This window comes from Aethalodelphis obliquidens, unplaced genomic scaffold, assembly GCF_003676395.1.
Source record: "Aethalodelphis obliquidens isolate GAN/ISIS:26980383/991018 unplaced genomic scaffold, ASM367639v1 scaffold62, whole genome shotgun sequence".
NCBI classification, from domain to species: Eukaryota; Metazoa; Chordata; class Mammalia; order Artiodactyla; family Delphinidae; genus Aethalodelphis; species Aethalodelphis obliquidens.
The window spans coordinates 10,542,164-10,559,609 of NW_020838006.1; the positions used below are offsets into that span (position 1 = coordinate 10,542,164).

The 17,446-nt window shown below is 41.5% G+C and overlaps 1 protein-coding gene and 1 pseudogene across 4 annotated transcripts in view; both read right to left on the bottom strand.

Moving 5' to 3' along the window:
• Nucleotides 1-329: 329 nt before the first annotated feature.
• LOC113610345 (uncharacterized) lies at nt 330-442 on the bottom strand (annotated as a pseudogene).
• A 14,719-nt stretch (nt 443-15,161) lies between these two features.
• Nucleotides 15,162-17,446, bottom strand: part of ABHD5 (abhydrolase domain containing 5, lysophosphatidic acid acyltransferase) — a 40,274-nt gene continuing 37,989 nt past the window's right edge. For 3 of the 4 annotated variants that reach the window (XM_027088155.1, XM_027088154.1, XM_027088158.1), the window contains 2 exons: nt 16,112-16,298; nt 15,162-15,521 (listed from right to left, as the gene is read on the bottom strand). In XM_027088155.1, the coding sequence (XP_026943956.1) occupies nt 15,432-15,521; nt 16,112-16,298 (277 nt within the window). In that variant the 3' untranslated portion in view covers nt 15,162-15,431. The remainder of the gene's footprint in view (nt 15,522-16,111; nt 16,299-17,446) is intronic. The other variant, XM_027088156.1, reaches the window with a different exon arrangement.

Sequence of the window (17,446 nt, forward strand, 5' to 3'; positions counted from 1 at the left end):
GTCCAGAGGGCCACGATTAGGGATGTATATGACCCCACAGCCATCCGGGATGAGCCGCTTTTCTGCCACCATGTTTTCAAATTCACCTGCATTAAACTTAGTAAATCCCCACTTCTTGGAGATCTTCTGGCCACCAGGGAACTTGACCTTGGCCCTGTGGAGGGCCTCAATCACATGCTCCTTGTTCTGCAGCTTGGTGAGGATGGACTTTATGACTTGGCCAATGTGGACTCTGGCCACTGTGCCCTGGGGCTTTCCAAAGGCACCTCGCATACCCGTCTGGAGCCTAGATTGGGGACAGCGTGCCAGTCATGACGTCCACTGGAAAGGGCTGTCTCCAAGGTCCCTTAGGGCAACAGGCTGAATACACTATTGAGGAGGCTGCTGTTTGTAGCCATTGCACACTGGGAAGACAACTCTTAATCACTTTCCTGCTTTGCCATAGTTACTCCATTCAAGGGCTGGATTCCCTAACTTTGTATCTGCCTGGGGAGGGGCATGTAGCTGGTGCCATGATTTAAACATTGCACTGGGGGCTTCTGGAGGCAGGTCCTAACCAAGCGCTCCTGGTTTCCCTCTTCTGGACTGTAGCACAGTCAGGCACACGGGACAGGAGCAGCGGGGTAGCGTGGGCAGCTTGGGGCAGTCATTGCAGCTCTGCTCTGGGGACAGTAATGATCTCTGGAGGTCCCCTATGCTTGGATTTCCAAACCAGCCTGTATGTTTAAAGCACCCAGGAAACTTGTCGGATCCAGATTTTTGGCCTCCCTGCCAAGAGAATGTGATTCCGTAGTCTGGGCCTCAGAACTTTTAACAAGACCCTGAGGTCGTTCTGCTACATTACCAGTTTCAAGAACCCTCAATCCAGTGCATTCATTGATCTCCAGGAAGCAACCCACCTATACAGGTCTCAGAACCTGTTAGTGGTCTTCTTTCTCTGGAGATCTATTTTTAGAAAGCTACTTCTGGTTACTCATCCTGGTGTTATTCAATCCATAAACTTTCCTGAGCAACTCATTCAATCCCTGAGTACACAGCCAGCTCCGGAGCAGGACACCTATGGGGACTTGAGTCAAAGCAAGAAATGAGAAGTTTGAGTTGATTTTCTGGGTGAGCCGTGTGAATGCTATTGTCGCATAATGGATCCTCAGCTCACAGCCAAGATCAGAATTTTAAAAGCAGCTGGTGGAGATGCTGCTGTTTTCACCAGAGCCAGGCCTGTGTTTTTCCTTTGTTAGGTGATGCCCATGGTCCTGCCAAGCAGGCCAGACCCTGGCAAAGCAGTGGCCTTCCCCATCTCCCACCAGGACCTCCCTTGCTCTAACATCTCCTTTTCTGGCTCCAAGTCCATTTCTCCAGCCTTGCCTCATTTATTCCCCGACTCCTGAGCACGGCTCCCTTGTCCCAGCATTTGCTGGGCAAACTCCCCTGTCCAGAGAACTTCTCGTGATGGTCTTTGTCAACAGCCTGGAACTTGTCAGACGAATGAGTTTTGCATCTTTCTTACCCAGCCTTAGTCAAACCGCTGAAAGCAGCAACCACTTTAATCTCTCTCCTGTACTTTGTCCTGCTCTTGACCTGCTGGAGCAGATGCTATCAGGAGTGGCCGAAGTTTACCTTGGCTTTACTGCACAACTGTGTGTCCAACTGGCCCAGGAGCCCAGAAACGGAGTTCCAGGGAAGTGAGAACGATGACCTTCTTAGTCCTTTCTGAGATGCATGATTCTGCCTCACGAGGGTTTTCCTTCTGTACTGCTGACCCTGCTTCCATGGTGGAGCAGAGCTGGACAGGCCCTACAAAGCAGGGAGGCCAAATTCCATGAGACCAGGTCACCGGGTGGGTCTGCCTTCGTCATCCTCTGGGAAGTAATACATTGCATGATCCTGACAACTGCTGAGAACCTGATATTCTTGGAAGTGAATTACCTTTCAGCAAGTGAGTGGCCCCACCCCACCCCTACTTTCCTTTTCCAAGGCCCTTTCACAATCTGTCATTCCCACCCCACCAAGGAACAGGGTGCTGTCTAGGGCCTTAGCACTTAGCCATTCCTAGGGTAGGACAGTCTAGATTGGAAGGTTTGTTTTCTTTTAATCTTACCCTCAGGACTATCATGTACGGTTGTAGAGTTTGTGCACTGCACAACTCCGTGGGATGCCATTTTCACAGCCTGAGGTGAATGAGGCAATGCCCTGCTAACCCTAATCCTTCACACTTCCTGTCTCACCCTGACCCCTCCTGATTCACCTATGTCATATGACTCTAAATCAGGGGTTGGCAAACTATGGCCCACAGAGGACTTAGAAGTTTTACTGGGAGGATATTTTGGTGTTTTGTCCTGTTTATTTCCTTTTTTTTCTTGGCTACGCCACGTGGCTTACAGGATCTTGGTTCCCCAACCAGGGACTGAATCCGGGGCCATGGCAGTTGAAAGCACCAAGTTCTAACCACTGGACCGCCAGGGGATTCCCCCCTCACCTTTTTTTTTTTTAAATTAATTTTTCTTTTTTCCAGAAAGAGCTCGCAGGTGGTAAGCTTTCTAGGTCCAGGGGATTGTCATGGTCACATGAACCTGGGTAGTTGCCTGGGGCCCTGCATTCAGAAGAGCCTCACACTTGGTTTAATGTTCTGATATTGTCATCTTAAAATTCTTAACATTTTTAAACAAGGGGACCCACATTTTCATTTTGCACTGTGTCCCACAAACAGTCCAGTCTGGCATTTTGCATGTTCAAGGACATTGTTATTTTGTTCTCACACTTAATGATAGTAAACTGGGCACAGAATTCTAGGCTCAGAATCATTTTCCTTCCGAATTTTGTAGATAGCTCCCACTTTGAGGACGGGCAATCAGATGCCAGTCTATTTGCTGAAACTTCACGTGTATGTCTCCCTCTGGAAACTTGCAGGATTTTCTCTTTATCCTTAGCCAAGGATCTTTGGCGTCTTTAAGAGGTTGAAACTTCACTGGGTGATGTCTGTGTGTGACTTTTTCCCCTGTTATTGCTTCTCACAACCTGGGGGCACCTCAAAGCAATTCACTTAAACAAAACAAAACAAACAAAAAACCCCACTATTTTCTATTCCTTATTAAAATAAAAAAATTTTAAAGTCTCTCTTTCTGGAATGTTTATTAGATGGAAGATAGATCCGGGAACTCCAATATTCATACCTCTCATCAGCTTGTTTTTTTCCTATTTCTTATCTCTGTCAGATTCCCTTGACTTTGCCTTCCAGATTACATCTCCAGGCAAGGCTTCTTCTGTCAGCCACCAGTAGTCCTCAATAGTAAGGTCAGGGTGAACCAGCTGACAGCCATGCCAGTAGAAGCTGACTCACCAAAAGCCACATGGGCACTGGCATCGGTAGCATCTGCTCTAACAAGGTACATCTGTGAAATAACTGTACATTTCCCCAGAGTTAAATAAAACAATGTTATCAGGCTTAAATAAAACAATGCTGCAAAGCTTCGAGCACACTATTAGTGTTCCATAAACGTTAGCTCTTACGAAAGATGAATAGTATTTAAACACTGGCTTCTTAACACCAGCTTCTTATGCCACCTCCCTTTTCCAGTTTTCTGATCCCCCCAGGCCAGATGCAATCCCTCTCCCTTTGCAACAATGCAATGTGTTTATCTTACAGTAAGTTAACAAAAGTACACAGAAGAATGATAAGCAGAAATAGAAGGAGCTTATGACCCAGTAGGAGAGGGTGTACACCTTACTCATTGTCCTGAATGTGGCCTGTACTGTTATAACGTTTGTTTGGGCACCTTCTATCATAGAGAAGTGTGTAATCATTCTGAAAATACCTACGTGCTTCTGCGTCACTCGGGTGCTGGCAGTTTTGTGAGATCTAGGTCAAAACACAGCTCATCAAATGACCTTTGTCCTGTCTTTAGTTTTCTGTAAAGATCTTGCCCACTCGAACACAGGGCAGGGCAAACCTGCACATTATTTATCATATTTGGCAACATTATGCAGAAGGAAGTCCAAATGAAAAAACTCTAAAGGGAATGAGACTATTTTGGTTCCAACGTCCTGGCTGACCACTCTTTAGCTGTATGACTTTGGGCAAGTCATTTAACCTCTCTGAGCTTCATTTTCCTCCTTTTAAAAATGGAGATACCTTTCAAATGTACCCGGTTCCATCCTCCACCTTCCCCATATACTTCCACATCTATATATTGTCCTTAGAATGAAATCCAAAACCTTATGCGGTACCCAGAACAGATAGTTAGGATGAGGTAAGGTACTTGTGGCACCTTTATAAAAGTGCTGTGCTTTCCCCATTCTCATCCACAGGACCCCATATTCCTCCACTCCTCTGAGATGACCATCTTTCCATTCCTCAAAATCACCAGGTTCCCAATTGTATATTCTCTGCCAAGCTCATCATGATGTCACCACCACTGAACATTCTTTTAACTCCTCATTTACAGGGAGGGGACCTACTGCTTTTCCAAGAGAGTGGATCTCTTGGGAGCTCCATCCAAGGCCATGATGGTTAGAGCTGCCATGAAAACATAAGCCTGTATTTTAAAATGAACCAACTTATTCTTTGCTGTTCAGACCCTCTCCCAGAAAACAGGCTAGGAAACAGGAAATCCTTGCTTTTATGTGGATTAAAGCCACACATCAGATTAAAAAAGAGCCATTTGGAAGTGTGGTGAGAATGCCAGCTGCTTGAATGCTGAGGGAGGGTCTCTGCATCTTCGGACATCCAGGGCTTTATGTGCAAGTCTTGGTGGTGTCCATTTTGAGCCCTCAGGCCTGATTCCTCTTCCTTGGCTCTCAGCTGTGTCTCTGATAGTGGAGGCTGCTCAATAGGTATGTGTGTGACAGCTGCCTTAATGGCTGGCTGGCTCCTCTCCCCACAAGCCAAAGATGAATGAAGGATGAGCTGGATGTCAGAGCTCCAATTCACAGGTCACAGGACTGTGATTCACAGAACTCCATATTATATTAGTACATAAATTCCATTATTTTAGTAAACAAACCCCTTAGTAGAGCCAGCTTATTATTTCCAGATTCCTTCTTTACCAGGATCAAGAAGTGGAGATATGGAGGGAATGTGTCAGGAGCATTACTTCTTAGGGTTGTTACGGGTTAGTTTAGGGAATTATGAATCGTTTCCATCAGCAATGCATAAGTTTAAAAGCATTCATCCCTCAAGATTTTTGCTGACTTCCAGACTAAAAAGATTTCACTAATCTCATTCTACAGCTGATGCCATGGGGTTCTGGGCAATGCAGAATACTGGGGTACTTTACTATCTGAAGTTGTCGGAACCTTCCTGATTTATGAGAATTTGGCATTTCTTACGAATTTAAGCACTTTGGTTTTGTTGGCTTAGTAGAAATGTACAGCACTATGGCTATTAGATGACAGTGAACCAGCATGGCTCCAACCATACGTATGAGAAATATAATTCTAGAGAGGGCAAAGGACTCAGAAATAATGGGCCAACAAAACACTGCAAGCTCTGGAGCCACTGGTGGGCATGGTAAGCAAGGCCTATGAGGCCAGCAAAAGCTAAAGATAGAAAGGTTTAAAACGAAGCTGCTTTAGGGAGATGAGGTAGAAATGGCAGTTTCCAGACGGGATACTGACTGCAAACTATATTTGGTTTTCATCTCAGCTAGTTTTGGGCCAAACTCTCTAAAAGCAGTACAAATACCACACCACATTTCCTGCTTTGGCTAATCCTTGTTGACATTTCTACAGTAAAGTGAACTCTCCACATATTGCTAAGTACAGAAATAAGATGCAATTTTGTCTTTCAGTGATACAAGCCTCTTCCTAGCCAGGTCTCAAGCCTGTACAAGAGAAACACTAGACAACGGTGATCTCAACGTCTGATCCAAGAGTTCCACTTCCAGAAGAGCTGGGGAAGATCCTACTGGGGACCAATAAACCCACCTATAACAACAATAAACTGGACAAGACCAAGAAATAATACTCTGAAAGCACTAGAGAATGATCAAAGGCAAGCAGAGTAAGGAAGGAACTCGATACTTGGAATAGAGAACTGCATTTTCACAGCTCTTAGCCTGAGGGAATGTCATAACCCAGGGTTCAGAACTCTGGGAGACAACCAGCAGTCTTTCTGGCTTCAAGAACCAGAGAGTTCAGGGCAAGCAAGGTCACTGCAAAATGACGAGGAGTCCTGGAAGGGGGAGAACCAGAGAAGGGAACCTCAAAGTCTGGATATAATCTCTGCCCAAATTTCCAGCTGGCTGTAAGGGCCAGACTGTAGCTAAGGATACAGTGACTGAACTGAGATTTCAGCTGCCACCAAGAGAGAGCATTTGTAGCAGTTTGAGTCCAATCAAATGAACTGCCTGATAAACCAAACAAAAAACCAACACTCCTCTGTCAGATGTATTGGGGGTGGGGGTGAGGATGTCAAAGTGTAAATTCCCAGGCCACACCCACAGATCTGCGGCATCAGCATCCCCTGGGGGTAAGGCCTCGACTCTGCACTGTCAAAAGTGACAAAGTAAGAGAGTGGCACGGACATATATCCACTACCAAATGTAAAACAGATAGCTAGTCGGAAGCAGCCGCATAGCACAGGGAGATCAGCTCGGTGCTTTGTGACCACCTAGAGGGGTGGGATAGGGAGGGTGGGAGGGAGGGAGATGCAAGAGGGAAGAGATATGGGAACATATGTATATGTATAACTGAGTCACTTCGTTATAAAGCAGAAAGTAACACACCATTGTAAAGCAATTATACTCCAATAAAGATGTAAAAAACAAAACAAAACAAACAAAAAAAACCAGGAGCTTCAATGCCTCGAGCAGAGTTGGAGCCTCGCTGCTCTGAGAGCTGATGTAGTCCACACCGCATGCTCAGATGTCAGCTGAAACAGGCTGCACTTGAAGAGACGGTGTCTGTCTGCCAAGGAAGCTGTGTCAGCTGCCCACATCTTTGATGCTGGCCACGGGAAGCTGAGAAGTCACTTGAAGACACAGAGGAGATACTTCCCTTCTTAAGATCATCACTGAAAACTTTTAGGATATGTCCCGTCACACAGAGACAGGACACCGGTCCCTCGGTAGTCTCCTGCACGTCAGCACAAGGCCTCCCTCTGCCATCTTTTCCTCTCCACATCCCCCGAAGCCCGCCGCCCCACCCCATGGAAAGCAGCATTTTCAAGACTTGAATAGATGTAGGTTAAAGATCTGTTGGAGTTTTTGCAAAGCTGCAGAAATATAGCAAGCTGGTTGGCACAGGAAGGTGAAATACCAATCATTCGTGTCTGGCATCTTAGTCTCAACATTGTTTCCATTGCTGTAACTTCCAATTATAAAAACACTCACAGGTCAAAACTAGGAAATAGCTCATACTGAACACAACAAACATAGCAGTAATGTCTGTAATGCACTTAATCCCCCCACCCTGGTCACTGTGACCAATACGTCTAATTTTACCCAGGAGGACGTGGGCCCAGTCATTTAGCTTTTCATACCTGTCTTCATAACAAGTGTCCCAAGTCATACAGTGTGACAAACCCGATTTATAACTCTCAGCCCTCACATCTGTTGGCTAAGTCACCCTCCTCTCAAAATGGATTCAATGTTTAATGAGGAAAAAGGCTTGGGTTATTCTAAATTTTCAAACAATTAATAATGGCCACTTCATGGAAACACTCTAAGCCTTAAGTGAGTATACAGAAATTTTTTTAAGGATTAAACTATATGGTTGAATAAAATTCCTTACCCATTTATTTAGTAAACTACTTGATAAGAGTGTTTTTCAATTTTAAATCTGGGAGCTAATCTAATTAAGTAATTCTAAAAGCCAGACTACAGAAAAAAAAGATATTCTAGTTCTAATTTAGTATAATGTTACAAAATTTTTTCTAAAGATTGGTTTTAGAGGAAATAGCAAGAGACATACAGGAGTGCATATGAGATGGGGAGAGACAGAAATAGAGGTAGAGCTTCATAGATACGGAGATATTCTTTTTTTTTTTTTAAATCTCATATTGGTATCTTTTAATAAAAAAAAATTAAAAATCAAAGAAAAATATCTGGCCAGGACTGGGATGAGACAAACAGGAACACTTCAGAATCCAAGGCAAAGGGAAGGTTGTTTGCCCCTTTACAGAACTGTAGGGGTGTGAAAAGGGAGAGACAGCTCATGCACAAAAGTACTTATAAATTACACACCCAACTCCCACCCCCTCAATAAAAAAGAGAAGAAAAAGCCCCATCACTTAACACCAAATAGCAACATTATCAATAAACCCTTTCTCTGCTGCCCATCAGGACTTATTTGAAAGAGGAGGCCTGTGAGGAAAGGTAAAAAGAGTAAGGGTTAGAGGGAAGACCTGCACTTAAGTCTGGTTTCCAACTGGGAGATAGATATTCTAATTCAGGTCACCCTTTCAACAAGTTTAAGCAAAAGAGAGCAAATGAAGAGGGCAGTTTCAAGTTGGGACTGTGTTCCTATCTTAGGTCAAACAAAGACCAGTTATAACTTTATAGCTCGATTTTCAACAATATAAATTACTGAGACTTACAGCCTTCCATACACTGAACACCTGTCCCTCTCCCCCCAGTCTGGGTCTACACATCCACACAGAACACCAAGCCAGTAAGCCCCTTCAGTTATTTTCTTACCTATTTCATATGTAAACAAGATTTTTTCTATATTTTATAGGGATTTTATTAAAATATAAAGAATGTGCAAGGATCCAAACTTTATAAAAGCATATACAACAGAACTGTCCTCTTCAAAGCTAATCACTATTAACAAACTCATGTACATGTTTACCCTCCTCAAAATGTCTATATATATGAGTACACGGTAAGTGTATTCTGTATACATATACTTATATGTCTGTGTATGTATACATATATATATATATATATATATATATATATATATATGAAATACTATTCTGAATTTTGGGGGGGTTTCTCCTTTGTTTTTTTCCATTAAAGATATTCTGGAAAATTTCCATATTGTCACTTATAGATAGACCTATCTCATACATTCCATTTATTGCAATCTTATTGACATATAACATGAGTAAGTTTAAAGTGTACGACATGATGATTTGATACATGTATATATTGAGATCCACCTCATTTTTAAGGCTGCATAATATTCCAGTGTGGAATTTAATCAGTCATATATCAGGTTCCAGATTTTTAATCTTACAGTGCTGCAGTGAACAGCTTGTAGCTGTCTTGGCACACTGGTGCTGGGGTATTTGTGGGACTGAATACTGGAAACGAAAGTGCCGTGTCAAGTAGTATGGGGCACATATAGCTTTACAATATATTGTAAATTATTTTTCAAAGTGGTGATTACCTATTTACAGTCCCACCAGCAGCGTGTGGGAGTTCCTAGTTGCCCTTAGCCTTGCTAATACATCACCGCAACCATTCTCTCCTGCATCATCATTTTCCCCCTCTCTGCCAAGTTAATCATAAGGTTCCCCCTCTAGCTATTACATACTTTTCTGCTCTTTCTTTACTCCTAAAAAAAAAAAAAGAAAGTTGTCTATACTGGCAACTTCCAATCTCCCCCATTCTCCCATTCTCTTTTATTCTTTAAATTTCTATTATGGAAATTGTCAAGCATGCATAAAAGTAAAGGAAATAGAATAATAAACTCCTGTGTATCTGTCACTCAGCTTCAACATAACATTCTGCTCATTTTCTCTATTTCCTGTCCCCTGCCTTTTTCTTCTTGGAATATTTTCAAGTAAATCCCAGTCATAATTTTAACCACAAATACTTAGTATGTAACTCTAACAAATAAGAGCTTTAAAAAAAACAACACATAGTCACTATACCATTATTTCACCTAGTGAAATTAATAATTCCTTAATATCATCTGATACCCAATTCATCTTAAATTCTCCTCTAATTGTTCCCCAAAATGTCTTTTTAGGTTGGTTTTGTTCAAATCACGATCCAAACAAGTCCTTTAAGTTTCTCCAATCTTTATTTAAGTCCCACCACCACCATCTTTGTTTTACACATTCAATTTGTTGAATAAAGTGGATTATTTGTCCTGTGGACTTTCCCACATTCTGGATTAAGCGTGTTGTTTAACATGTTCCTCAGTATCCCGTGCTTTCACAAATTGATCGTTGGATGTAAAAGGCTTGCTTAGATTCCGGTTCTATTTTGTTTGTTTTGGGCAACAATTCATCATGGCTGGTGTTGGGTTCCTGCTATTGCAAAACATCAGAGGCATGTAACTTCTGGTTGTTCCTTTTTTAGTAATGCTAAGGTTGATCACTGGGTTCAGATGTTATCAACCTGAGCCATCCAATAAAACATTTCCCATACATTTTTAAAAAATTTATTTATTTTATTTATTTTTGGCTGTGTTGGGTCTTTGTTGCTGCGCACGGGCTTTCTCTAGTTTTCTCTAGTTGCAGCGAGTGGGGGCCACTCTTCGTTGCGGTGCATGAGCTTCTCACTGCGGTGGCTTCTCTTGATGTGCAGCACGGGCTCTAGGTCGCAGGCTCAGCAGTTATGGCGCATGGGCTTAATTGCTCCACAGCATGTGGGATCTTCCCAGACCAGGGCTCAATCCGGTGTCCCCTGCATTGGCAGGCAGATTCCCAACCCCTGTGCCACCAGAGAAGCCCCTCCCATAAATTTTTTACCTAATACTTTCAGCAGCCTAGATCCATTATTTCACTACAGGTGACAAAAGGGTGATTTCCTAATCCTATCAATTCTCTGGCATTTAGTTATGATTCTTAAGTGAAAAACGTTCTCTTACCAGGTTAACCTGGTACACAAAGAAATCAGGATAAATACCTCATTTTTCCAGTTAATTTTCAAAATAGTAAGTTGGTGCCCTAATAATCTCCAAAGATGACTAATAGATTTTTTTTAAACTATCATTATGACCTCATAGATTTTTATATATTTCATGTCAATTGTTATTCTTTTTGATGTTCAAATTGTTCCATCTTTAGCCAATGGCAGCCCCTTCCAGTTGACTCCTGGGTCCTTTTGACATGACCTTACTCTGATTGCTTTCTTGCTTTCAGACACAAGATGGTCTAGCCTCATCTTGTCCCTTCCCTGCCCCCTCTAATGGGACAGTCTTGGTGCTAGGGTATGCCTTGCCACTGACTTCTGATTGCTTCTAGGCCTTTTCAGTGGATAAAGCTATGCAACATGTATTTTTTAGGAAAAATAAATCACTGTATTTTGCTGGTACTTCCAACTGAAATATACAATTACAGAGTTTTTACTTAATTTTATTCTTGTATCTCTTCTTTCTTGTACTAAAAATCTTGGCTCTTACTTCCTTTGACTTAATATTTGCTTTATCATATGTAAATACATAGAGTTTCAAAAGGACAACACCAATATCATTGTTAAAAATAAAAATACTAAATGCAGTTTAAGTTTTCATTGTAGTTCATAGATATATTCCATTAGGAAAGTGCAGACAAATGCTGGGCTTTAAAGTCGCTTGAAGTAATTGTTCTGTGAGTGGTTACACCACCAATTTGATGGATAGTGAAGTTTTAGTTTTAAGAGTTGATTTTTTAATTATAGAAAACACTGACAGGGTCCCAAAGTAAAAAGTATAAAAGAAGATACAGATCTAGGTGCCATCTCTGGCCAGCTCCCTACCACCACCCCTAAGGGAACTGATTTATTAGTTATTGATGTAATTAATCCTTCCATTTTTCTTTTTTTTTTTTAACATAAGTAAATGCATGCTTGTTTTTTCATTTGTCCCCTCCTTTCTTACACAATCAGGTAGCACAACAAACCTGCTCTTCACTTTCACTTCCTATACTCTGAAGAGGACTCCAGGACAGCATTTTTTTGGGGGGGTGCGGGGGGAAAGGGGCAGGAGTTCAAGATTGTTTTTATTTTCAGAGCCTGCAACAGTTGGTTAGCAATGCCAGCTAAGCTGGTACAATCCGAAGGCCATCCCACCTCCCTTTTCAGGCATTCAACTAGCAGAATCCTCACAAATAAGATTAGAGACCAACTGAGATGTGTCTCCATGTGTGTGTGGTTCTGCAGCCAGGTTTCTTCCATCAATCCCCTCTAGATGGAGATTTGGGTGGCTTCCACTCTTTGGCTGCTATAAATAGCACTGTAATGAAGATCTTTGTGCATACACCATCACATATTTTTACCAGTACACCTCAGATAGATTTTTAGAAGGGAGCCTGTTGGTTGAGGGATAAACTCATATTTAATTTTGATAGTTATTAACAAATTCCATCCACAGGAATCTGTACTTTCTGGAGTGCTTGTTTCCCCACTGTCTCACTAACAGAGTGCACTGTGTAACTTGGACTTTTCACAATCCAACAGGCAAGAAATGGTATCTCAGTAGTTTTAATTTGCATTTCTCTTTATTATGTGTATCCTCATATGTTTAAGAGCTATTTATTTGCAATTTATTTTCTATGAACTGTCCATATCTTATTTATTTGGTTGTACTGGGTCTTAGTTGCAACAGGCGGGCTCCCTTGTTGCGGCTTGCTGGCTACTTAATTGTGGCATGCGAACTCTCAGCTGTGGCATGCATATGGTCTAGTTCCCTGACCAGGGATCGAACCCGGGCCCCCTGCGTTGGGAGCGCGGAGTCTTACCCACTGCGTCAGCAGGGAAGTCCCTGTTTGTATCTTTTTGCCCGTTCTTTCTGGTTCTTTTCAAAGTTTAGAAATTCTTCACATACTAGGGCTATATTATATTAGCCCTTTGTGATAAATGTTGCAAATATTTTTGCCAGTTTATTATTTACTTTTTAACTTTGCTTTTTTTGGCCATCCAAATGTCTTTCTTTCAGTTAGATATAAACTCCTCCTTTTATTGCTTCTAGATATTCAGTCATAGGAATGTTTTCCCCACTCTCAGATCATAAAGGAATTCACCTATGTTTTCTTCCAGTTATTTAGAAGGTTTCATTTTTACAGTTGGGTCTCTAATCCATTTGGATTTTATCCTTCTGTACAGTGTGAGAAATGGATTCAATTTTACTGTCTTCCAGGTGTTTAACCACATTTGTCTCCACACCGTTTTTTAAGTCTTCTTCTCCACCAGTAAGATGATTCCTTTATCATATACTAAATTCCTGGACTTTTTCTCAATTTTTTATAGTATGTCATAGTATCTAGTAGTGTTATCCCTCCTTCCGTTATTTTCTGTAAAATAAAGTACATTGTACATAATGTACTGTTGTGGCCTCTCCCGTTGCGGAGCACAGGCTCCGGACGCGCACGCTCAGCAGCCATGGCTCACAGGCCTAGCCACTCCGCGCCATGTGGGATCTTCCTGGATCGGGGCATGAACCCGTGTCCTCTGCATCGGCAGGCGGACTCTCAACCACTGTGCCACCAGGGAAGCCCAGATTTTTTTTTTTTAAAGAAAACATTTAGGACCCACTCTATTTTCAGGAATTCAAGGATTGGGACTTTCTGTGTTCGCTCAATCTTCACAAAATTACATATACAATAGCCCAAGGTAAAATTCACTTTTTAAAAAGAATTATGGCAATATTTTTCAAAGAAACCAAAATTAGTTGTTAGGAAAATAAGTTCCACTTGACACCTGGGTACATCTTTTCCCTGAATCACTTGGCACATCTATGGCTAGAAGCCCCATCTACTAAGTGAAACGAGTAACTTCCCTCTAAGTTCTGAGACCACGTTTCCTGTGCAGAAACCCTCCTGTACGACTAAAAAGTGTCATTCACCCAGCAAAGGAAAATTAAGAGAGACTGGAGAGTGTGTCAAATAAAAACACCAAAAATGACCCAAATTATCTGCACCACTTATAGGTTTGAATCTGGCCATCCAAGATACAAACTAAAAAAGTAAAGACTACTTTTATTCTCAAGGTAGAGAAATCTGACTTGGCTCTCCTGTTACCTTCTGGACTAACCTAGTCCATCCCACAATTGAGACAAATTGCTCACTGGGAAGCTACTTGTCATGCTTCAGTGAAATGTGCCCATTTTTGGGGCAGGGGAGATATTGTTGAAAACAGAACATTCGTCTTCCTCACAGTTAATCAACAGGGATACAACCTTACATTTCCTAACAACTAAAGATTTCCTAATCATTTTTTAAATGCAACAATCAAAACTATGAAGTCATTATTTGCTCTAGTTCACTGTTTTTATTTACATAACCACCTTTCTCCTAGACAAGCAACATTAAGCAAAACATAAGGCAAAGATGACTTGCTGGTGACCATCCTATTCAACTTTCTTTTGTGGAGGGTCTTCTCAGTAGTAGCCAGTTACCACATGGAGCTTTTTCTCAGTTTCAGAGAAATTTTCCTTGTATTAAAAACAGCAAGAAAGTGCTACACTTGATGGTAGTTACTGTCAAATAGTTCAATCAACCTTACAGAATTTTTGTAATAAAGTATGTAAGTTATTTAATCAACACAAAACTCTTAAAAAAACAAAACAAAACAAAAAACCCCCCAAGTACTAGCTAACTTCTGGTGCCATGAGATATAACAGCACCACCGATTTTTATATTTTAGTGGTAAAAATGTAATCCAGTTTTAGCACCCATCTACAAGAATTAGATGAAAATATATGATTTGGCTTACTGGAAGGTAACAGTCTTAATGACCCCTCAGTGAGGAAATCTGTTCCTTCTGCTGCATGCAGGCTCAAAGAAAAGAATAACAGTATTAATGGGGGAAAATAGGAGAGACTTTTAGTTAAGGCTTTTCCGTACTTGAAATACTTAAGGATGGATCACATTTAAAACAGTGAACATGGCTTTGCAGCCTTAAATAGAAAACAAAGGAAAATCAGAAAAATCAACGCTAGAAATCAACTCCCATCTTTTTAACCAAAACCCTGTCTCAACACTCCATTTCAAAAATGAAGTGAAGCATTCTAAGAAAGTGACAAATTTTTACATAAAAACACACCGAATTTTGTTTAACTCTATCAGTTATTAGTAATTTTGTTTAACTCTATCAGTTAACATGTATTACTACATGTTATTAGACATGGTATATATAAGCAAGGAAAATAAGGTGCACCTTTACATTATATAAAATAATGAACCCAGAAATCACTTTTTAAAATTGGCAGTACAGACTGCAATATAAAAAATACTTGATATAGCAAAGTTAGATAGAAATAAAAATTTCAGTTGAAAAATTACAATATTTCAGTACAGCAGAGGGACAAATAACCTTTTATTAAAGCTACCAGATTTGGAGACTCTTGTACATGTTGATTTTGGAGAAAGGAAAGTCATTCTTCTAGAAGGCACTACCTGGTTTAAATGTGCTAGCAGCTTCATAAAGAAAACATGGGGAAAGTACAGTCAAGAAGACTGCCTGGTTCTCACGTGAGATTCCTTACTCTCTGCATCGCAGACTGCAAATTATTGCTGAGGAACTGTATTACCCATGTGCATTTCCACGTCATCTGCAGTGTGCTCAGTCCACAGTGTCACAGATCTCCTTCACTTTCTGGTTAAAGTCTTCTGGTTGATCTGCATACACATAATGCCCTGCTCCGAGAATGGCCTAGGAAAGGAAAAGCAGTCAGATGGTCAGTGAGTAAAAGCATTTAATAAAACACAATGACACACACAAAGACACTTAGCAATGAAAGTGAGAACAGCTATATATAAAACATAAAAGAAAAAGCAATACCGATCTGTAGTAACTATTATATACTTCATTAAATAAAGGATCTGAGAATAAAGAAAAAATCCAGTGAACCTTACTAAAATTTTCATATGCAAAAATAACATTCTAAATTGACCTCTAACAATAGGGCCAACAGAAACACTGAACAAAGTAAGCATGTGCTGCCTTGGGAGGTGGTCGCAGTGCTATTGGACCTGTCTGTCCCTCTTTCAGTCTCTCCCACTGCGGAGATGCTGTGACTCTAGGACAGACAAGGGCCTAAGAATGGGGATTCGCTGTCTGGACATGAAGATTTGTATGGGTCAAACCCTGCCCCCGTCACAAGTGACAGCAGGTCTCTGACCAAAGCTGCAGGTATAGCTTAGATGTGAAAGCACAGGGATGACCTGAAATCTCACTGAAAGCAAAGATAATAGAACAGACTTCGCCTACAACTATAAGCCAAAAATAAACCACACACTTACTATAGTCTTCACATACGAATGTGGTCGTAATGACTGGATGCTGGTGCCAGAATTGCCATCTATGCAGGATCGGGCGCCGTAGATGACCGAAACTGGAATGTCAGGGTGCATTTTACCAATTCGCTGCAGCATTGGTCTTTTTGCCCATCCATAGGGGACAGTCATATTTCTGAACGCAGTCTCACCACTGCGTTCAGAGGGAGAAAGGGAGAAAATCATATGTATGATTCTGGGGGATAAGTATGTATCACACTCCCACCTCTACCAAAACAGACTCATATTTAGCTTCTCCTCCTTTTAAGAAAAACCGCAGCTTACATAGAAAATAATTTACTAGGAAGTGTGAGGAAGAAACCCCACAGAAGTTATATGCTTTTGTTAGATAAACAAGGATGCTTTAAACTCTAAAAAAACTCTTAAAAAAAATGATCATCTTCCGAATCAAAACATGCAACCCTAAGTCCCTATCATAAAATCATCAAATTTCCTGTGGGGATAGCTGAAATACGTTTTTTCACTCTAACTTATTTACAAGGGAGCTTTTCCACATGTTCATCGCACCAGCATTTTACCTACAATGGCAAAACCAATACCAAGATAAGAACACATTCAGCTTAAGTATTCTTTGTGTATTGTTTATATTTAAAATTTTCTGCCTGTTATGATGTTTGCCATCTTTAAAAACCTTTCCGGCTGGGGAGAGACAGCCTCCTGGAACTAGCCAATTCGTAGAGACAGCAAAGGACTCAACTGGGACTGCCTTTATATGCAAACTAACCAATCCAGAGCTGCACCTCTTCTGTCTGGCTTGCACATCCCCGGAGGCAATGTTCCTCTGCCTTAATCAGCCCAGGGCCAGGTGCCAGACAACTAGAAACCACCCCTATATCTTAGTGCCCACTGAAATTATTCAACTAGCAAATCCTACACTGCCTACCCTGCGCTGCCTTGCCTCTCCTGCAGAACCCAGTAAAGGCTCCTGCCTGGACTTTCCCTCACTCCTGTCTTCTGCCACCTGACCAAAATCTGGTGCATCCCCCCGACCCTTCAAAGCATTCAGTGACCCCCTCTCTAGGACCTGTGAGTATACTAAACTTTGTTTTCTTGAGCCTTCTCTCATGGCCACAGCTGACTGACCGTCACATAAAATACAGAACGTTTGGCAAACTCCTAGGACAGATCCATTCTGCCGTCATTTCTCTTCTTTCCTCGTACTAGGTGTGCTTCTGAACGGCCGTTTATGAATTCAAGTTCCACCACAAAAAGGCAACAAACTAGGATTACACAGGCACACGTAATCATGGAATGTGAGTAGGTGAAGAACAAACCACTAAG